General features: G+C 43.0%; 3 protein-coding genes across 3 annotated transcripts; all 3 read right to left on the bottom strand.

The window, feature by feature from the left end:
- Positions 1-2397: 2397 nt before the first annotated feature.
- On the bottom strand, positions 2398-4041 carry LOC135825577 (zinc finger protein 391-like). The gene has a single exon (XM_065338186.1). The coding sequence runs from the start codon at positions 3960-3962 to the stop codon at positions 2586-2588; it is 1377 nt and encodes a 458-aa protein (XP_065194258.1). The 5' UTR covers positions 3963-4041; the 3' UTR covers positions 2398-2585.
- A 3056-nt stretch (positions 4042-7097) lies between these two features.
- On the bottom strand, positions 7098-9122 carry LOC135825578 (zinc finger protein 43-like). Its single transcript, XM_065338187.1, has one exon. The coding sequence runs from the start codon at positions 9015-9017 to the stop codon at positions 7653-7655; it is 1365 nt and encodes a 454-aa protein (XP_065194259.1). The 5' UTR covers positions 9018-9122; the 3' UTR covers positions 7098-7652.
- A 7678-nt stretch (positions 9123-16800) lies between these two features.
- LOC135826762 (zinc finger protein 493-like) lies at positions 16801-21658 on the bottom strand. The gene is made up of 3 exons (XM_065339368.1): positions 21478-21658; positions 18807-18827; positions 16801-18225 (listed from the first exon to the last, which is right to left on the bottom strand). The coding sequence occupies exons 1-3, from the start codon at positions 21656-21658 to the stop codon at positions 17300-17302; spliced, it is 1128 nt and encodes a 375-aa protein (XP_065195440.1). The 3' UTR covers positions 16801-17299.
- Positions 21659-22828: the final 1170 nt, after the last annotated feature.

Here is a 22828-nt window from a genome sequence, read left to right as displayed (position 1 = left end):
AGAGCGGACGGCAGAACTAATTTAAAGATAAAAATAAGCATTGGCTCAGATAGTGAGCCAAGGATAAGTTTAAATTGATTGAAAAAAAAGAGGACCAAGGCACTACAACTACTAGTAATGCTATAATGTCCACTAACACAGCCAGTTACATTATTATTATTATTCATATTTTACTAGGGCAGTTCCCACAGATCTATGGTCTTCTTGAAGGGGGCCCATAACAATAAGCGCGTGCGATAACATTGCACGTCACTGATTGACGGCACTGACGTTCTACAACTATCTGTGTTGATGAACTGCGAGGGATGAATTATACCTGAATGCCTTCGTCAAAGCAATAGATATGGCAACATGAAATAAAACACAGCAGAATCATCAATTCAGTTGAAAAATTAACAATGCTACAAATTACGAGTTTCTTCATGTGTACATGGGTACTAGGAAGTCGTCAGATACAGTACTGCAAAGATTTGACGACTCCCTGGCCCTGGGGTGTAAATCTGAGCACAAGTTTCCTCTTTTATTCAGCTCCAGATAGCTGTATTATTCATTGCAAAACCTTCCAGAATTGTTGTGTTTTTTCTTCGAGTAAAGGTGAAGGCAGAGGACAAAATGCACCTGGTTAAAGTTTCGCGTGACACAGGAAACCATATACAGTAACTTTGCGTGGATCTGAGTTCAATACCATACGCACCATGCTGAGTAGAATTTGTGCAAATTGAAATACTTGTTTGTGATCATAGTGTCGCATCGAGCAGAACTACATCCTATCCACAAGCTTACAGACGGTTAAGCTGCCAACATGACTGAACAAATGATCCCTGCACCCACAACACGGCCATAGTTGGAGGCCATATCCATTGCCGGAACGTCCATCTCCAAACAGAATTCCATAGTCAGTATACCTGTTTAGTCTTGGTCGTCTCACGTCGGCTGTACTGCTCCCTTTCCTCTGTTACTTACCATGGTATTGGTGCACCACCACACTTCTTATACCTTCTTTCTATGCCATGCCTGGCAAACACCTCCTCCTCATCTACATGTATACTGGCACTGTTTCATCTTTAGCCACTGGAAGGTGTAATAATAATAATAACAATCCTGGTCTCGATCATCAGTGGTAGACCTCTAAACTACGACACTACGACTCGTAGAGTACAGAGTCGTGCCATTGGAGTCACGCCATCACTGAAATAAAATATTTTTGTGTGCAAATAAACTATTTTTTGCGGGCAAAAAACACGCACACGGACACACACACTATCCCCATTTCCATATTTCTCTTCACACTTGATTTTGAGATCACCTAAGCTGAGACATGCCAGACTACACCATATAGACAAATCGCGGACAACCGTGCTTTTATAAGCATGAAACGGCGCTTTTAGTGACTTTAGCATACAAATCCCCATCTAGTAGGGCGCAGTCACACAGTTTCGGTGGAAGTTCGAGAGTTCAATTGGGAATAAAAGAGGAATGATGCGTCTCAGCTTCCTCGGACCAAGCCCATTCGACTCAGGGCGTGTTTGGGTGGTACGATCGAGAACAGGATCGAACAGCTGGTGCACTTGGAGCAGCCTCATGCCATCCAAACTCCGGAAACACAGCACATTTTTGTGAAAAAAAACGGGCCAAACTTGGTGCATGCTTGAACGTGTGTACCGGTCACCATGGTCACTCTGTACGGTACAACGAGTACAACCCAAAAGGGTATGAACGTGATCATTTGGGACCAAAATCGATACTCACGCAGGGTTTCACTGTGAAAAAGTGAAACTGCTCAGTCTGCTCCGGCCTTGAGGCTGGAGCAAGCAGAACATGTTCTGTCGGTCCCGACCAAACGCATTGTTCTGGTGAATCCTGTTCTAGGTCGTACCAATCAAACTCGCTCTAAGCACCCAGAATACTACAACTGGTGAAATTTTGATTTTAGGGTATGCTTCCCCCTTTAGGAGTAATTATTTCCCTTTTGCAACTTTCCATCGAGCAATAGAAAATGGAGTTAATTTTGTTAGAGCCATTTTTTATTTTTGACAGGGTCTAAACCGGGACTATACAACAATAAAATGGGACTAAGGAACATTATGTTCCATTCAGGAACAAAGTCCCTCACCTATTTAGCATCATATGAGAACTTCAAAACAGCACAGCGTCTTTTCAAGTTGTAGGAAATAGATGCATACCCGGCATGCGTGCAGAAGAATAAAGATGCGCGAAGAAAATTCTGATTTTGTCAAAAACGAGCCGCATGTTTTGCGCAACTAAGTTTCTTTACGAATGATAGACAAGGACATACGTGTAGTAATTGCATCGAGAAACATGGTTAGAAACTGTACAATATATCAACTCTAAAACAATGACAATGATGTTGTTTATGATGCTACAAAATTTAATGTAGAAGTCAGCATGTAAGCAGTGACTTTTGCATGGAGTTCAGATTGGGATACTTGCATTTTGAAACGGACCTATAAAGAACATTTTCCTTTATCTTGAAAAGAAGTCTTTTGTTTAATGCTGTTAGTTTTTGCATGGCCTTCAAATTTTTTACCATTGAAAGACGTGTCACAATCGCTGAACGATTTCTCTCAAATATGGATTCTTTGATGTGCATTTAGATTGGATTTCCGAGAGAATGACTTTCCACATATTTTACACTTGAATGGTTTCTCTCCGGTATGCATGCGTTGATGATCTGTAAGGAGTGATGTACTCCTGAACGCCTTGTCACAAACGCTACACTTGAATGGTTTCTCTCCAGTATGGATGCGTTGATGTTTTGCGAGGGATGAAGTATGCCTAAATGCCTTGCCACATAATTCACATTTGAATGGTTTCTCTCCTGTATGTGTGCGTTTATGAACTCTCAGATTGGAACTGTCGGAAAAGCCTTGGTCACAATGATCACACTTAAACGGCTTCTCTCCGTTATGGATACGTTCATGAACAGTAAGGCTGTATTTCACACTGAAAGATCGTGAGCAGTACTTGCAAGTAAAGTGTTTCTTCCCTAAGTGAGTTCCTCCATGACGGACATGAACATCACGCCTATTGATTGCTGTATCGCACACGGCACACTTAAAAGGTTTCTCTTCTGGGTGTGCACGTTCATGAGATGTTAAGCGGGATTGTGTAGAACATGATTTAGCGCAATGCTTACATTTATGAGGCTCTTCTCCAGATTCTGAATGTGCACGATCACGCATATCATGCTGGCGATCAAGTGACACACCGGTTTCCTTGCCGAGCGACGTTATATCTTGAGGAAAGTCAGTTAGAACTGGACTGTCTTCATCAGAACACGACTCGGATGAATGCTGTTTCTTGAGCTTTTGATGATCATGATGTTCTCCACCCTCAGACACGCTAGGCGCTTGGTGACACACTTGAACATGTCCGATATTTTGAAGGTCTACTTTAGAAGACGTGCTTGAGTAATTGTCTTCTTCCGAGTCATACTCTACGTGCCCATATCCAGTGTAGTGATCTAAAACTGAGATTGGATAGTTCACAGTTTGGTTACCGCTGGCTTGCGATCTTTGTTCAATGTCCATTGCCGATGTCATGGGAATCGAGCATGGATTATCGACAGCTGTTGCTGAAGGCTCAGTAGGGTTTGTATCTTCCTTCCTTCGGCACTCTGGTCGATGGTCCCTGACGCGGTCTGTCAGGTCCGGCGGTGGATAATTTAGCGGTAAATTGGTGGTAACTGATGGTATGTTCCAAGGACTGAATGAGGTAGGCTGATTTGCATAATAGGCAAGAGAGGCTTCTGAGGTCGCTACTTGATTACCACCAACGGCGTATATATGGTGATGAGCTGTATACGGTGTACCAGAAGTTGGTGTGTTCGGCGGTCGAAGACACGCAGTTGACCTTCTGCTGGTCCATATCACTAAGGGTGGAAGTGGTGAGAGTGCATCAGAGTCGACACTCCCCTCCGAAGTCCCGTCCCGATCATTCATGATTCAATGACTTGAACAATCCTTCCAAGCGCAATTCTACCGCAATTCTACCGACTTCAATACCAATTATCCAAAGACAAGGAACAACTTGTCCTAGTAGTTAAGTATTGTAATCAGTAGCAGCTGTGTTTCCCGAATAAGTACACGAACACTGTGCTAATTTGTCATGTCTTGAAGTTGATATCTATTTCTAAGCCCTTACATTTAACTGACACATTATGATTTTTTTCACATCATGAGCTCACGCGCGGAAACACCCACATACTCACCTGAACACACACAGACACACCTAGACACCCACCCACACAAACACCCACCCAGATACACGCACTCACACACACACACACACACACACACACACACACACACACACACACACACACACACACTGTGACTCAAATGATCGAAGTTGAGGACTGCAGAGGAGATTCTATTTTACCGTACTTCGAAGTACTTTGCAGGGAAGATAGCTGAATTTCTTTATCTTCAGCACAGACGCAGCATTATGACTCCAAATATAGGCGATAATGGTGTACTAGCGGAACGAGTACTTGTTAGCAACAATCCGAACTAGCGCACACATTGTACTGCATTGCTTTGTACTGCATTCAAGACTGACGTCATGCGCTTTGTTTTGCTGCATAATCACAAATGGCACCAGCCCATTTTGCTGAAAAGAAAACAAATATAGCTTGCCCTCTTGTGCTCTTCCAGACAACGGATCCTGCTTCAGCAGTGTTTCTTTTCCCACCATCCCTCCCTATCCAACTTATTCACACCATCATTATAATTATCGTACTCACTAATCGGGTCCACTTTCACAACTGGTGTTATCTAGCTATTTGCTGCGGCTCTGCCTTGTGCAATTTTACATCCATTTAGCATTGCAACTCGCCGTTGAGCTCTACTTTGAGCTAACAGCAGCTCTACGTTGAGATAACCGCAGCTCTACTTTAAGCTAACAGCAGCTCTACTTTGAGCTAACCGCAGCTCTACTTTGAGCTAACCGCAGCTCTACTTTGAGCTACCAGTAGCTCTACTTTGAGCTAACAACAGCTCTACCTTGAGCTAACAGCAGCTCTATTTTGAGCTAACAGCAGCTCTACTTTGAGCTAATCGCAGCTCTACTTTGAGCTAACAGCAGCTCTACTTTGAGCTGCCCGCAGCTCTACTTTGAGCTAACAGCAGCTCTACTTTGAGCTAACCGCAGCTCTACTTTGAGCTAGCTGCAGCTCTGCTCTGAGCTAGCACCAGCTCTACTTTGAGCTTCAAACCAGTTGTTTCGAAACCAGCACTCCTCAATCCATAGATGCCTTTTTGTTGACTTGTTTGTGTAAGTGATGGAGCTAACTGTGTTTGTCAAGGGAATAAGATAACCCCAATCATATGAACGGATGATCAGGTCCTCATGGAAATGTATCATTTCATGTCCAGTCTTTCTTGTGACTAAAGAGTTCTAATTATTTGAGAAAAGGGAAAACAAACAAGTCTCGTTCCTTGGCACGTGGGCCTTATAAGGCCCATTTTGCCCACCTTATGATTTCACAGTATTGCTTATGAAATTCATGCTAGAGAAAGAAACCCAAAGTTTTGACGATCTAGGTTTGTCCCGCTATTGTAGCCATAAAAATATGTATATATTTTTCACAGAGGCAGTATGCTTTGGTTCTGCAAGAGTGCTCAATGCCTGATTCAGGCAGTGCGGTGTACCCAAAGGCACACAATTGAAACCTTGGCAAATTGATACTTCTTGTCTGATGATTTGTTCAGCCATGAAACTCTGAGTCACAACAGTATTAATTTGCCAAGGTTTTCATTGTGTGCCTTTGTGTTTATATTTTTCATATTCAGCTCGCAGGCAGTGCCACCTGCTGTAAGATCCTCAACCTCACAAGGGTCTCAGGCAGTGGATAAAGATATGCTTTACATACTGAGATATCAAATAGAGCATCGCCGGCGATAAGAGTCCTCTTTATGACAGTCGACGTTTTCTTCAGACCCTTCCCCGTCATCTTTTCCGCGAATACATAAATTTTTCGTGTGTTGGGTCTCCCCGCGTACTACATAGAGCTAGAGACTAGAGTGGGTGCATTACAAGTGGACTGCGTACAGCGAACCTGTGTGAAATCACAGTAAGTGAGTGTTTCGAAGTCAAAAGAAAGTGTTGAGCTGTAGCTGCTTTGATGACTACTAGGCCATAGCTTAGCGGTAGAGCATTGCTTCACACAACTGACTCTTTTTTACATTTATTACTGGCTCACTATCCGAGTTAACATAAAAAGAAATCACCTTATCACAATCACATGGTCTTGAACTTTCCAAGCTGGAAAGCTGTTGGCTTTTTCACTGGAGGTGTGTGAGAGCTAAGTCTCAGGTCGGTGAATGTCTCATTTACATGTCATTTTGTGCAGTGTTATCGCTCTTTGTGACTGTTTATTATGATGTTACAGTCGTAGATAGTTGCCTCATAACTCGTTTCAATATGATTTCCAAGTTCATGAAAAGAAATAAACATTGAGATGTTAGAACTTAACCCTTTAAGAGCCGCCCCATACTTAAATGCGTCGTAAACGACGCATTCAAATGCAAAACTTCAAAAGATCGTAACTCAGTCTAATCTCGCTCAAATCCATCGATCGAAATATCCAGGGCGAAGAGAAAACTCTCACCTGTCGGGAGAAATAATCCGCGAAGCGCTGCGAGCAACGGTTCCCGAGATAAATCACTCGTAAGTTGAGCCGCGATCGCGGCAATTTCAAAAGCGCGCAGTGCAACTTTAGTATTGAGATTTTTGAGACTTTTCGTCACGCTGGTTTACTCGAATTTGCACGGGTTTCACTGTTGATATTATCAAGGGTACACAGCAAAAAAATTGGAACTCCACGATCGAGTAGAATGAAATATCTGGAGCGGGACGCAATTGGACGCATTTGGGGCATTTTTCGTACTGTCGCTGCGATCTAGCGCTGGATAGACGGTGTGCTGGCTATCATGATCGACCTCATTCTCTTCCTCTCGCGAATACCTTTCCAGGAAGCCCTAGATTGTGAGGATTGAGTGAGTAGAACTGAAGCTATGATCCGAGGAACATGAAAAAATGCAGATTTTTGAAAATTTCCTGTGGCTCTTAAAGGGTTAAAAAATTTGACGAGTTTTGACTAAAACGTTACTACACCATAATTATGACAGAGGACCAAGGGTACATTATAGAAATAAGGTTCAGCTTAGCGCCTATTCCGGCGAAATAATCCATACCCGGCATGTGTGCTCTCCTTTAGTAGGGTATCTGACATAAAAAAGGACCGAGTTAGCAAAAAAACAACAGTACAGGAATGTTCAGCGCAGTTGAGTATTTGGTAAATATGCAAACATGTTCCTGCTGTGTGGGAACTGAAATGGAAAGCAGGCAATATAAAAGTGAATATCAACTGGAATACAATGAAAATGATAATGCTTTGGATGTTCATAATTATGTCGAAGTTAGCGTGTAAGCATTGAATTTTGCATGGATATGAGATTGAGCTGTTATCGGCATTGAAGCTAATTGCGAATCAAGGCGGACCTGTAATGATAGTATTTTCCATTATCATGAAAAGAAGCCGTGTCCTTATTTACTGCCTTGTCATTCGTATGGTCTTCTATGTGGTTTTAGTATTGAAAAACGCGTCGCAGGTACTTGATCAATTTCTATCAGGGATGGAGTCTTTCATGACATGTTAGGTTAGATTTCGTTGTGAAAGACTTTCCACATTCCCTACACGAAAATTGTTTCTCTCCTGTATGGATGCGTTGATGTTTTGTGAGATTCGATATTCCCCGGAATGCCTTACCACATTCTTTACATTTGTAAGGTCTCTCTCCAGTGTGCATGCGTTGGTGATCTATGAGATGCGAAAATTGTCTGTATGACTTGTCACAAAGGTTACACTTAAATGGCTTCTCTCCAGTATGTGTACGTTTATGAACTCGAAGGTTGGAACTGTCAGAAAAGCCTTGGTCACAATGATCACACTTAAAGGGCTTCTCCTCGTTATGGATACGTTCATGAACTGTAAGGTTGTATTTCCTGCTGAATGATTTAGGGCAGTACTTGCACGTAAAGGGCTTCTCTCCTGAATGAATTCGTCCATGAGAGACCAGATGAAATCGCCTATTGAAGGTTTTATCACATACTTTACATTTGAAAAGTTTCATTTCAGGATGTACACATTCATGAGATGTTAGACGGGATAGAATAGAAAATGATTTATCGCAATGCTTACATTTATGAGGCTCTTCTTCAGATTGTGAATGTGCACGATCACCCATGTCATGCTGGCGATCAAGTGACATCCCGGTTTTCTTGCTGAGAGACGTGTGGTCTTGAGGAAAGTCTGCTAGAAGTCGACTATCTTCATCAGAACACGACTCCGAAGTATGCTGTAAATTGAGCATTTGACGATCATGATGTTTGGCATCCTCAGATGTGCTAACCGCTATGGGAGATACTGCAACATGTCCGATATTGTGAAGGTCCACTTCGGTCGGATTGTTTGCATAATTGCCATCTTCCGAGGCATAATCCACATGCCCGTGGCCTGTGTAGTGGTCTGAAAACGGAACTGGATAGTTAACAATTCTGTGGCTGTTGCCTTGTGATCTATGGTCAATGTCCATTGCTGATGTCATGGGATCAGAGCATGGGTTCTCGACAGCTGCTTTTGAAGCCTCATTAGCGCGGGTATCTTTGTTCCTTTGGAACTCTGGTCGCGGGTGCCTGAAGTTGTCTGCTGCAATTTCCACCCAAAGGTAATCTTGAAGCACATTGGAGGTAGATGTTTGTGTATTCCAAGGGCTGAGTGCACCATATGCGAAGGAGGCTGCCGAGGTCACTACGTGATTAGCACTATCGGGATATGCGTGCGGAAGAGCTGGATAAGTTGTACCATGATATGGTATATTGGGCGGTGGAGGACACGCAGTTGACTTTCTGCTGGTCCATATAACTAAGGGTGGAAGTGGTGAGTGTCCATCAGAGTCGACACTGCCCTCCGAAGTCCAGTCACGATCATCCATGATTCTCTTACTTTAACTATCAATCTTTCCAAGCGCAACTCTACTGACATGCAGGGCAAAGTGTCCGACTTCAATACCAGTAATCCAAAGAGCAGGAACAGTTTTTCCTAGGAGGCAAGTATTGTAAACAGTAGTAGCTGTGTTTCCCGAATATGTACATGAACACTCTGCTAATTTTTCACGTCTTTAAGTTGATATCTTTTTCTAGGCCCTTACATTAAGTGTCACATCTTAAACGATTTGTTCGCGTCATGAGCTCACGCGCGGAAACCACACAAACACACTCACACAAACAACCACACGCCAAAACACACACAAGAACACACAAATAACCACACACACACGTCATCTATATTTCCATATTATCACCTAGACGCTTGATTCAGGATCACCCAAGCTGAGACTTGTCCTTCATGCTGACTCTGCAACATGTGACAAGAGGTGTATCTAACAACAAAATGTCTGCTATGAATATATGGATGGTTTATAAATGTGATAATTATGATATAGGTAGTGCCAGGTATGTTATATAATTGATTGCGCAACGCTCAGTTCTATGCACTGATAGGATGCTCTTGCTACCTCGTCACGTTTAATGTGGGTGGAGTTAAATGTTTTACAAGTATAAGCGAAATGAACATCATGAGTTTCGCACTATGTGCAAAAACCACAATTCAATCACTAAACGTCATGAACGTTGATTGAATCGCACAAGCTTGTGTGGATTCAGAGGAAGCGAGAGTGTCTAAATCTGTGGAAACTGTTCAACAGGTCCTGCTTGGACGACCACACGTGGTAGAGTGTTTAGTGGTAGGGCATCGCTGGGCATAAGCGAACGTCAAATGTTCGAATCCTGTTAGTGAAAGTTATATATTATACCATTCGCACATTTTCTTCAAGCACATGAATATTGTGAAGAAGGGGTTAGCGCGACTTCGACGATATTTGGGGAAATGTGTGTTGCTCCCTGCTTTGGAGCTCGCTGTTTACCTGCCGACTTGAATGTAGGGAGCAACACACATTTCCCTAAATGAATGTTGATAAATCTTTATTGGTTTTTTGTATAACATTTTAAAAGCACTTTGAAATGGACTAGAATTGGACTTTACGACGATACCAAGGGCACAATAGTACATAAAGGAACAAAGTACTTCACATATTTAGCATTACCTGATCCTACGCTCCAGACCACGCGATCTCACCGTGCATCTTGCAATAAAATTCAAAAACTGCGCTGAGGACGTCAGTCACTTTTGCATCAACAGTCGCACAAAAAATTACTGGTGGCGCAAGAACTTGCCAAGGAGAAGCTTGTCGTTTGTAGTGACACGTGCTCACCGCTGCTTTTCCTTGTCAGAGTCAACATTACAGTTTGTTCTGCGGCCTTGGGAGTAGTGTTGGAGTAGAAATTGCTGAGAAGACGTCGCGGAGAGGCGAGCTTTCCTGCGTAGGTATGACTTTGGCCGTATGTCAGCATGGTCGAGTGGAAAAATTCAAAAAGGTTTATTTCGAGAAAACCCCAAAAGGAAGATGGGGGGGGGGGGGGAGGGGCATGTCCTCGGCGCTAGAAGAGGTGTTCCACTATCTGGCGGTGTATAGTTCTGGCCAATCGAGGACGTGGCTGGCTGTTTTGCCAGCGCTTATAAACTGCCAATTTTCAAGACGGTCATTTGTGGCGTCAGGGGGTGATGGTCCTGGTCTTCTATGATCCTGGCGTAGCTAAGAAGTACTGCTCCAGGGACTCTTCTAAGGTGAGGCAATGTTGGCTTGATGGAGTTTTGTTCGTAGCTTGTTCGTATACGCTGTGGCGTGACTCGTTTGTAGACCCATAAATAGTGTGATATTTCGGCCATTTTTGAGGGGTATGCAAGTTTCAAGGTTCCCTTCAGGAAATTTTTTTTAGAAGGGCTTTGCAAAATTGACCTTCACCCTAAAGGGAACATACCTGCAACTTTTCACCGAAATCGGAGAGATCCACATGCACACATACTTTGGTATTCTCAGACATGCTCTCTCAACAATTTATATCGCCTATCGTGATATGATATAAGTAGTGCAAGGTATTATGTTCTGTCATCTATTGTGCAATACGAGACCTCATGTTGGTGGAGTTGCTGCAGTCTCACCACCACAGTTGTAACTGCAGTCACCTCTATAATGCAGTATTCTGTTCTCAAGGTTCTTGGTTTCTCCTAAAACAAAATACCCAGTTCTATGAACTGATAGCTAGTGATAGGGTGCACTTGCTACCTCGTCACGTTAAACCTTTTTAAATAATTTCGGTTGAGCTTAATGATAAAGAATAATATAAGGAAACTGAGCATCTTGAGTTTCGCGCGGTGTAGAAAAACCAAAATTAAGACATTAAACGTCATGTACGTTCCTTTCATCCCACCAGGTGGCTGGATTCGCAGGAGGCAAAGGGAAATGTTGAACGGTCGCTGCTTGGACGACCACTAGTGGTAGAGCGCTCAGTGGTAGAGCATCGCTGGGCATAATCACTTGTCACATGTTCGTTTCTTGGTAGAGAGTGTCACTTTCTTTTGTTTGCACATTCCCCCAAGCATGTAAACATTGAGATTATATTTTTTTTAGAAAATTGTAAGAGTTTTATCAGGGACTATAGCGGGCCTACATAACGATACAAATGGGACCGAAGGCACATACAGGAAAAAAGTACATCATATATTTAGCGTCATGTGCGAATTACAAAACAGCACAGCGTCTCTGCGAGGGAAAGAATCTATACTCGGCATGCGTGCAGAATAATGAAGATGCGCGAACATTTACTGATTTTACCAAAAATGAGGCGCATGTTCAGCACATCTGAGTTTTTTTTATGAATGGCAGATATGGAAATACGGGCAAGAAGTGCCTTGAGTAACATGGCTAGTAACTGTACAATATATCAACTCTAGAAAAATTATAGTGATAAAATTTGTGGTGCTACAAATGTAGAAGTCAGCATGTAAGCAGTGACCTTTGCATGGAGTTCAGTTTGAGCTACTTCCATTTCAAAACGATTCTATAATGAAAAATTTCCATAACCTTGGAAAGAAGCATTTGGTTAAATGGTGCTAGTATTTGCATAGCCTTCCAAGTGTTTTTTTCATTGAAAGACTTGTCACAATTGCGTATCGTTTTCTCTCAGTGGTGTATTCTTTCATGTCTTGCTAAACTGGATTTCAAAAGAGAAAGACTTTCCACATATTTTACACATGAATGGTTGCTCTCCAGTATGGACGCGTTGATGATCTGCGAGATGTGATGATTGTATAAATGCCTTTTTACATTCGTTACACTTGAATGGCGTCTCTCCAGTATGTGTACGTTTATAACGTCTAAGGCTGGAACTGTCGCAAAAACTATTGTCACGATGATCACACTTAAACGGCTTCTCCCCGTTATGGATACGTTCATGAACAGTAAGTTTGAATTTCTTACTAAAAGATTTAGCGCGGTCCTTGCATGTAAATGGGGTTTTACGTGAGTGAACACGTCCATGACGGACAAGATCATATTGCCTATTGAAGGTTTTATCGCAAACTTCACACTTGAAAGGTTTTTCTTCTGGGTGAATACGTTCATGGGATGTTAGACGGGATAGAGTAGAAAATGATTGATCGCAATGCTTACATTTATGCAGCTCTTCTCCAGAATGTGAATGTGCATGATCACACGTATCATGCGTGCGATCAAATGACACTCCGGTTTCCTTGCTGAGCGAAGTATGATACTGAGGAAAGTCAGGTAGACGTTGACCATCTTCCTCATAACCCGACTCGGGGGTATACTGTTTATTGAGAGTTGGACGATCGTCATGTTTGGCATCCTCAGATACGCTTTGCCCTCTATGAGACACTGGAACGTGTCTGATATTGTGAAGGTCCACATCGGAAGACGTGCTTGAGCAATCGTCTTCTTCCGAGCCACACGCTACGTTCCCGTGACCTGTGCAGTGATTTGAAACTGAGATAGGATAGTTCACAGTTGGGTTACCGCTTTCTTGCGATCCTTGATCAATGTCTACTGTTGAGGTATTGGCATTTGAGATTGGATTTTCGACAGCTGTTGCTGAAAACACAGTGGGGTTTCTATAATAGTCCTTCCTTTGGCACTCACGTCGAGTGTCTCTGGACTGGTCTGCTATGTCTGATGTGTATCTATATTCATTACGTCATAGTTGTACTGCATGCACGCACACACACGGATTAGTTGAGTGTGCTTCTTTTTCCTGTTGTTCTTTCTCATGACATGTTTTGTTTCCGTTCCCAAGTCTTCACGAATAAATAGTAACGTATTATGGCGCAGTGAACTTGTTCTTTCCTGTGTCCGTGCCTTGTGTCCGCACCATGTAGTGTTTGCACGGGCCCAGTTGTTTTTTCCGTATGAAGTAGTAGTTTCCGCGATCGAAACTCTGTCTCAGTTGAATTATTTTAGTAGTGTATTTGTTCGTACTCATGGACGAGAGTGACTAATCGTAATGGAACAATCACAGGACGATACCGGATTTGACCTGTCCTCCGCGACCGAGTGACAGCAGGAATCTCAAATGGGTGTCCTGATGAAATTTATGGAGCAGCAGATGCGTGCAGCTGAGGCTCGTGATAAGGCGATGCAAGATCTGTTCAAGAATGTTCAGAGCAGGTCGCTATCACCATCGCAGCCTCAGTTCACTCCGCAGCCCTCAGCACCAGCTCAGTCCACCTCGCAGACCTCAGCACCACGGCCAGTGAACAGTGTTTCCTGCCCACACTTATTGTCGTCTGCGACGCTGGCTGATTTTCACTCCTTCATTGAAAGCTGGAGAGATTTTAGTGTTAGCCAGCATTTGGCCAGCCAGGCTCGTGAGGCCAGAGTGGCAACACTCCGTCAGTGTTTCGATGAGGAGCTGCGACGTTTTATCCGAGAGGATATTATTTGCATACCAGCTTCAGCTGACGTCGACCTGATGCTGGAGCGCATTCAGGCGTATATCAGACGGCAACGTAATCCACTGTTGGACCGCATAGAGTTTTACCAGCGTGTCCAGCAAGCTGGAGAATCATTTGATGCGTTTTACACAGCCCTGTGTGAACTACAAAGTGCATGCGACTTCTTGTCACACAACCTATGTGGAACGTGTGATGCTCGCTGCTGTGCGCAGTGCAAAGGCCTCGGCCGTACCCTCAAGGAGGAATCTCTGCGTGACCGCATCGTAATTGGTGTGCGGAACGATGAGACGGGACACAAGTTGCTCGCAACTCATGGTCTCACGCTCGACCAGGCTGTCACCCTCTGTCGGACGGAGGAAGCAGCATACCACACCAAGGCACACATGCCCAGTCCTGGCCTCCAGTCAAGTGCTGCCAAGCAGTCGGCGTATAAGAAGCAGAAACGTCACAAGCCAGCTGACTCTAAGCCAAGTGAGACATCAAGTGCGACCAAGTCCACTTGTCCGAATTGTGGTCGCTCTGAGCACACGAAATCTGTATGTCCTGCCAAGGGCAAGAAGTGCAACCCCTGTCATGGCATTGGGCATTTTCAGCGAATGTGCAAGCGCCAGAAACAGCCGAAGACTAGCTCTGCTGCCAAGCTTGGACAGCTGAAGCTACAGCGTGCGTCTCGCGTGGACCGTCGCACAGTACCTGTTTCGACCATGCTGCAAACAGAGGATCAGCCATCCCAACTGTCCTGGACACCAGACACAGGCAGTGACGTTGATGCCATAGGGCTTGAAAGTGCTACGTCACAGCATAGCAACAATTTCAAAAATTCAAAAACTGGATCCACTTGGATCCATTTTTTGTATGGATCCAAGCACATTTCAAGCGGTCTTACCCACAGCATGGTGATGTAGCCAGTGAAACTGACTGAGACTCGTTGGTCCACGTATCTTTGTTCCTTTGGAACTCTGGTCGAGGGTGCCTGAAATTGTCTTCTGCACTTTCCACCCAAGGAGAATCTTGAAGCACACTGCAGGTAGGTGTTTGTGTAGTGCAAGGGCTGAATGAGGTATTCTGAAGCGCAACATATGCAATGGAGCCTTCTTAGGTCACTACTTGGTTAGTACTAACGGGATTTACGTGCTGAAGAGCTGGATAAGTCGTCCCATAATATGGTATACTGGACGGTGGAAGACAAGCAGTTGTCCTTCTGCTGGTCCATATCACTAAGGGTGGAAGCGGTGAGAGTGCATCAGAGTCAACACTCCCCTCCAATATCCAGTCCCGATAATCCATCATTCACTTAATTCAACAATCCGTACAAGGGCACTTCACCTGGCATGCAAGGAAAAGTATCCGACGTCAATACCAATAATCCAAAAAAACTGGAACAACTCATCCTAGGAAGTAAGTATTGTAATCAGCAGCAGCTGTGTTTCCGGAATAATTACATGAACATTCGGCTAAATTTAATGGTCAAGTCTTTAACATTATATATATTTCTAGGCCCTTATATTTAGCTGACACATTATGATCTTTTCGCACCATTCGCTCACGCGCGGAAACACACACATACCCCCTACCACACACAAACTATCACACACACACATTCACCCACACAACCCCTCCCCCCCCCCCCACACACACATGATCTCTATTTCCAGAGCTCTCTTCGCCTTAAAACTTGATTTGACATCACCCAAGCTGATACATCACCCTAAAGCTGGCACTGCCAAACCTGACAAGAGTAGATGTGAGCTGAGACATCTTGCTGTTAGAATCTACCCACAAAATGTCTGCTATTAATAGAGGCATGATTTATATCGTCTCTCGTAATGATAATTATAGGTATTGCGACGTATATGTTACATAATCTATTGCACACTGCACAGTTCTCAACAATGATAGGGAGCTATTCATACGATAATACTCATAAAAAGGACACGCTTCAGGCTCATTACCAACATCTTGATCTTACTGTATTTAATCCACTGTTCCTGTTCCTTTTCCTTTGCCTGTATTTCACCTGACAAGAAGGCTTGAAAGTATACTTGTGAAGACAAAAACTTTCAAGATGTTTGAAATGAGCCTGAAGTGTGTCCTTTTTATGAATATTATTGCATTTTTTGTCTCAGAGGAAACTGTTTAGCTATTCATACCTCCTCAATTTTGGTGGAGCTAAATGATAGCGAATAACACCAGGCAACTGAAAACCATGGGTTTTGCAGTAGCGAAAAAAAATGCAATTAAAACACTAAACGTCATGTACGTTCCTAGAATACCACCAGCTTGTGTGAATTCACAGGACGCGAGAGATTATAAGTGTGAGGAAAACGTTGAACGGTCGCCGCTTGGATGATCACAAGTGGTAGAGTGCTTGCTGGGCATACGCGATCGTCACAGGTTCGAGTCCTGCCAGGAAGTCATTTTTTCCCTCAAGCAAATTATTATTGAGGTATTTTTTAGAACATTTTAAGATGAAGAAAGGAAAAGGACAAAATGTTGCGAGTTATAACAAACTGTCCACCAACGTAACCAGATCTTATACAGTCAGCGGGTGCGACAAAATTGCACAAAACTGACAAGAAGTACTGAGACATTCGGCGACCTGACGCCTAGTTCAAACACATTTCCAAGGCGCAAACCAACAAACTTCCAACTTTGAAGGCTCAGGTTCGGAAAGCTCCATTTTGTGCCATTTTGTGGCACTCGCTGACTGTATAAGATCTGGTTACGTTGGTGGACAGTTTGTCATAACTCGTAACATTTGGTCCTTTTCCTTTCTTCAATATAACTATATTGGCTGACCATCCGAGTTCCACATTTTAAGAGTTTGTATAGGGACTAGAAAAGGACTATAATACGATGCCAAGGGCACTGAAGCTACATACAGGAAAAAAAGTACAACACATATTCAGCAACAGGTGCGAGCTTCAAAACAGCACAGCGTCTCATTCTAGGGAAAGAATCTATACCCGGCATGCGTGCAAAAGAATAGAAATGCACGAAAAGATACTGATTTTATCAAAAATGAGCCGCATGTTCAGCGAAACTGAGTTTTTTTAAGAACATTGCATATGGAAATACGCGTAAGAAGTGCATTGAGTAATATGGTTAGAAATTGTGCCCTGTGCAACCGTGATAATGAAAATGTTTGTGATGCCACAAATGTAGAAGTCAGCGTGTAAGAAGTGAATTTTGCATGGAGTTCAGATTGGGTTACTTGCATTTCAAAACGGACCTACATCTTCCATTATTTTAAAATGAAGTGTGTTGTTTGATTGTGTTAGTGTTTGCATGGTCTTCTAAGTGTTTCTTTTCATAAAAAGACTTGTGACAATCCTTGATCAGTTTCTATCAGAGATAGATTCTTTCATGTACTGCTAAATTGGTTTTCCAACGGAAAGACTTTCCACATACTTTACACTTGAATGGCTTCTCTCCGGTATGGGCGCGTTGATGATCGGCGAGATGTGATGATCGTCTAAATGCCTTTTTACATTCGGTACACTTTAATTGCTTCTCTTCAGTGTGTGTGCGTTTATGACGTATAAGGTTGGAACTGTCGCAAAAACCTTGGCCACAATGATCACACCCAAACGGCTTCTTCCCGGTATGGATGCGTTCATGAACAGTACAGCTTGATTTCTCACTGAATGATTTAGCGCAGTACTTACACATAAAGGGTTTCTCTCCTGAGTGAACTCGTCCATGACGAACAAGATGATATCGCCTACTGAAGGTTTTATCGCACACTTTACATTTGAAAGTTTTCTTTTCTGGCTGTACACATTCATGAGATGTTAGACGAGATTGAGTAGGAAATGATTTTTTGCAGTACTTACAACTATGCGGCTGTTCTCTAGTCTGTGAATTTGCACGGTCACGCATTATATGCTGACGATCAAGTGACACCCTGGTTTCCTGGCTGAGCGACGTATGATCTTGAGGAAAGTCAGCTAGAAGTTGAGTGTCTTCAGCGGAATGCGTCGCCGATGTATGCTGTTTCTTAAGCTTGTAATGATCATAATGTTTGCCATATTCAGATACGCTAGGCAGTCGGTGAGATACTGGAACATGTCCGATATTTTGAAGATCTACTTCGGAAAACGTGCTTGAGTAATTGTCTTCTTCCGAGTCATACTCTACGTGCCTGTGTCCTGTGAAGTGATCTGAAACTGAGATTGGATAGTTGACAGTTTGGTTATCGCTGTCTCGCGATCTTGTTTCAATTTCCATTGCCGATGTGATGGGAATCGAACATGGATTATCGAAAACTGTTGCTTAAAGCTCAGTAGGGTTTGTACCTTCCTTCCTTCGACACTCTGTTCGACAGTCCCTGACGCGGTCTGTTAGGTCCGCCGGTGGATGAACTAGCGGTAAATTGGTGGTAACTGATGGTATGTTCCAATGACTGAATGAGGTATGCTGAATTGCATAATAGGCAAAGGAGGCATCTGAGGTCGATATTTCATTCTCACCAACGGCATATACGTGGTGATGAGCTGAATAAGGTGTACCAGAAGTTGGTGTGTTCTGCGGTGGAGGACACACAGTTGACCTTCTGCTGGTCCATATCACTAAGGGTGGAAGTGGTGGGAGTGCATTAGAGTCGACACTCCCGTCCAAAGTCCAGTCAAGATCATCCATGATTCACTTACTTATATACAATCCTTCCAAACGCAATTCTAATGCCACGCAGGTCAAAGTATCCGACTTCAATACCAATAATCCAAAGAGCAGGAACAACTTGTCCTAGGAGGTAAGTATTGTGATCCGTAGCACCTATGTTTCCCGAATATGTACATAAACAATCTGCTAATTTGTCACGTCTTTTAGTTGATATCTATTTCTTAGCCCTTACATTTAGCGGACACATTATGATCTGTTCACATCATGAGCGCCCACACCGAACCACATACATACACAGTAACACACACCCATCCACACAACCCGACACCCACTTAAAGACACACTCAGATACACGGACACACACTAACACAAACACGCTGTGCCTGAAATGATCGAATTGCAGGACTGCAGAGGAGATTCTCTTTGACCTTTCTTTGATGTAAATTGCAGTGAATTTCTTTAGCGTCAGCACAGACACAGCTTTATGACTTCAAATGTAGTCATCAACAGTATTTGTTCAGGGAACGAGATAATCATAATCATATGGAATGGATGATCAGCTCCTCATGGAAATGTATCGTGTCATATCCTGCCTTGCTTGTGACTTAAAGGTTCTAATTACCTGAGGAAAGAGCAATGGAACAAGTCTCGTTCCTTGGCACATGGTAGTTAAAATGCACATTTATGCCTACCTTATGATTTCACAGTATTGCTTAGGAAATTCATGCTAGATAAAGAAACCCAGAGTATCGACGATCTGAGTTTGTCCCGGTATTGCAGGTATAAAAATATGTATGTATTTAGCATACTCCAGAGGCGTAGCATATTCAGCTCGCACACAGTGCATCCTGCTGCGATTCTAGAAGAAAGCCTCTCTACCTCGCACCGGTTTCATTCAGTAGAGAAAGATATCCTTTACATACTGAGATATCAATCATCGCCGGGAATAAGAGTCCTCGTGATGACAGTCGACGTTTTTTTTCTGACCCTTCCCCTTTTACATCTTTTCCTCGAATATATGATTTCTTTTGTGTCGGGAGTCTTCCCGCGTACTACATAGTGCTAAAGACTAGCGTGTGGGATTTACAGGGGTACTGCGTATCGCAAGACTGTGTGAAATCACAAGAAGTGAGTGTTTTGAAGTCTAAAGAACGTGTTCCGCGGTAGCTGCTTTGATGACCAATAGGCCATAGCTTAGTTGTAGATCATTGGTTGACACAAAATCTTCTTTCAAGTTCATCAAAATGTGTCATCAGAAAGGAAATTTAACTCCGACGGTGAGCCTATTAAATTATTATGAAAAGAAGAAAGACAAAATGTTACGAGTTATGACTAACCGTCCACCAACGACTTACGTAACCAGATCTTATCCAGTCAGCGAGTGCGACAAAACGGCACAAAACTGACGAGGAGTACTGAGACATTCGGCGACCTGACACCTAACTCCAACACTTCTCCAAGGCGCAAACCAACAACTTTCGGCATTCTTTGTTGCCGGGATGCGTAACTCGTGATCTTCTTCGTTGCGCTTTCCTTCACCTCTTGGACCTTTCCGAACCTGAGCCTTGCAAGTTGGAAGGTTGTTGGTTTGCGCCTTGGAGAAGTGTTGGAGATTGGTGTCAGGTCGCCGAAAGTCTCAGTACTTCTTTGTCAGTTTTGTGCCATTATGTCGCACTCACTGACTGTATAAGATCTGCTTACGTTGGTGGACAGTTACCCATAACGCGTAACATTTTGTCTTGCTTCTTTTCAGAAAGGAAATTGTTGGTCATAATCTACTGTAAAAATATAATGAAAGTAGAAGAAAACACATGAGAACGAGGTACGCAGCAACTATCCACGACTGTAACTAGATGATAAACCGTCATAAAGTGCGATAATAGGGCACAAAGCTAACTCTTTTGTACATTTATTACTGGCTCAGTATTCGAGTTAAAAATAATAGAAGAAATAACACAATCACAATCACATACCCTTGAACCTACCAAGCTGGAAGGCTGTAGGTTTGCGCACTAGAAATGTGTGAGAACTAGGTCTCAGGTGGTTTAATGTCTCAGTAACATGCCAGTTGTGTGCCCTGTTAACACACTTATTGACCGTTTATTATCTTGTTACAGTCGCGGATATTTGCTTCATAACTCGTTTCACTGTGATTTACATTTTCATCAAACTTTTGAACCGTGAGATGTTAGGACGTAAAATATTTGACAAGTTTTGAGAAGGACTAAATGTTACTATACAACAATTATTACACATGGGACCAAGGGTAAATATAGACATTACATTTAGCTTTGTGTGCAAACTTCAGAACAGCACAGCGCCTCGTCCAAGAAAAGGAATTAGAATAGCCGACCAAAATCAGTACAGATTGATGAAAAATGAACCATAAAGGCACGTTCAGCCGAATGGAGTTTTTAATGCATGGTAAATATGGAAACATGTTCCTGCTGTGTAGGAATGGAATAGAAAACAAGGAATGCAACAGTGGATATCAACTGGAATACAAAAGAATTATAGTGTTTTGGATGTCGAACATGGTGAGCATACATGCGGTTACTTTTGCAAAGATATGGGTGAGAGCTGTAAACTGCAATAACGCTATTTGCGGATCAGTACGGGCCTGTAATGATACCATTTTCCATAATCATGAAAACAAGCCGTATCTGTTTTACTGTGTTGGTATTCGTGTGGTCTTCCAAGCGATTTGGTTTCAATTAAATGACCCGTCGCTAGCACTTGTTCAGTTTTCCGCAGGAATGGATGCGTTCATGAACTGTTAGGCTGGTTTTCGTAGTGAAAGACTTTCCGCACTCTCTACCTGAATATGGCTTCTCGCCAGTATGAATGCATTCATGAACTGTGAAATTCCACAGTCGTAGGAATGCCTTGCCACATTCTTATACACTTGTATGGTCTTTCTCCAGTGTGGACGCGTTGGTGATCTATAAGATGCCCTGATTGTCTGTATGACTTGTCGCATCGTTGAAACTTGAATGGCTTTTCTCCAGTATGTGTACGTTTATGCCGTCTAAGGGTGGAACCTTGGTAAAATCCTTGGTCACAATGATCACACCTAAACGGCATATCCCTGGTATGGATGCGTTCATAAACAGTGGGGTATTTTGACTGAATGTTCGAGAGCAGTTTTGCATGTAAAGGGATTCTCCCCTGAGTGAACTCGTTCATGGCGGACAAGAAGATGTCGCATACTGAAGGTTTTATCACACATTTTACATTTGAAAGGTTTCTCTACTGGGTGTGCACGTTCAAGAGATGTTACACGGGATTGAGTAGAAAATGATTTATCGCAATGCTTACATTTACGAGGCTCTTCTACAGATTGTGAATGTCCACGACCAAGCATATGATGCTGGCTATCAAGTAACACCCCGGTTTCCTTGCCGAGAGACGTATGGTCTTGAGGGAAGTCAGCTAGAAGTTGATTGTCTTCATTAGAAAACGCTTCGGAGTTAAATTAAGCTGTTTCTTGAGCGTTTGATGATCATGATGTTTGGCCTCCCCAAATACGCTAGGCGCTAGGGGAGATACTGGAACATGTCCGATATTTTGCAGGTCTACTTCGGAAGACGTGCGTGAGTAATTGTCTTCTTCCGAGTCATACTCAACGTGTCCGTGTCCTGTGAAGTGATCTGAAACTGAGATTGGATAGTTCGCAGTTTGGTTACCGCTGGCTTGCTATCTTTGTTCAATTTCCATTGCCCATGTCATGGCATTCGAGCATGGATATAAGACAGTTGTTGCTGAAATCTCAGTTTGTATCTTTTTTCCTCTGGAAATCGGGTTGAGGTTCTTTTATGTCCAGCATTGGAAGATCTGGTAGAAACATGTGCATAACTGATAGTATATTGCAAAGGCTGAATAAAGTCTCCTGAAGTGCATCATAGGCAAAGGAGGCTTCTGAGGTCGCTTCTTGATTCCCACTACCGGCGCATGCGTGGTGACAAGCTGTATAAGTCGTACCATAATTTCGTATATTTAAAGGTGGAGCGCACGCAGTTGACTTTCCGCTTGTCCATATCACTAAAGATGGAAGTGGTGGGAGAGCGTCAACACTCCCCTCCGAAGCAGTGTTTCTCGAATAAGTACATGAACACTTTGCTATTTTCCACGTCTTTAAATTGATATCATTCTATTCTAGACCCTTACATTTAACTGATATATTATGATCTTTTCACATTATGAGTTCACGGGAGAAAACACAAACATACACACACACACACACACAATCACTCA

Source organism: Sycon ciliatum, chromosome 10 (assembly GCF_964019385.1).
Source record: "Sycon ciliatum chromosome 10, ocSycCili1.1, whole genome shotgun sequence".
Taxonomy (NCBI): domain Eukaryota; kingdom Metazoa; phylum Porifera; class Calcarea; order Leucosolenida; family Sycettidae; genus Sycon; species Sycon ciliatum.
This window is presented reverse-complemented; position numbering and strand designations above follow the sequence as displayed.

What these genes read in the sequence shown, in the direction of transcription:
- LOC135825577 (XM_065338186.1), bottom strand. Translation starts at nt 3,962, where the DNA reads ATGAATGATCGGGACGGGACTTCGGAGGGGAGTGTCGACTCTGATGCA.
- LOC135825578 (XM_065338187.1), bottom strand. Translation starts at nt 9,017, where the DNA reads ATGGATGATCGTGACTGGACTTCGGAGGGCAGTGTCGACTCTGATGGA.
- LOC135826762 (XM_065339368.1), bottom strand. Translation starts at nt 21,658, where the DNA reads ATGCCGTTTAGGTGTGATCATTGTGACCAAGGATTTTACCAAGGTTCC. An exon ending in TGGAGAAAGACCATACAAGT is followed by an intron (nt 18,828 to 21,477) that starts GTATAAGAATGT and finishes TGATGTGAACAG; the next exon opens with ATCATAATGTGTCCGCTAAA. An exon ending in TCATAATGTGTCCGCTAAAT is followed by an intron (nt 18,226 to 18,806) that starts GTAAGGGCTAAG and finishes CTGAGCTTTAAG; the next exon opens with CAACAGTTTTCGATAATCCA.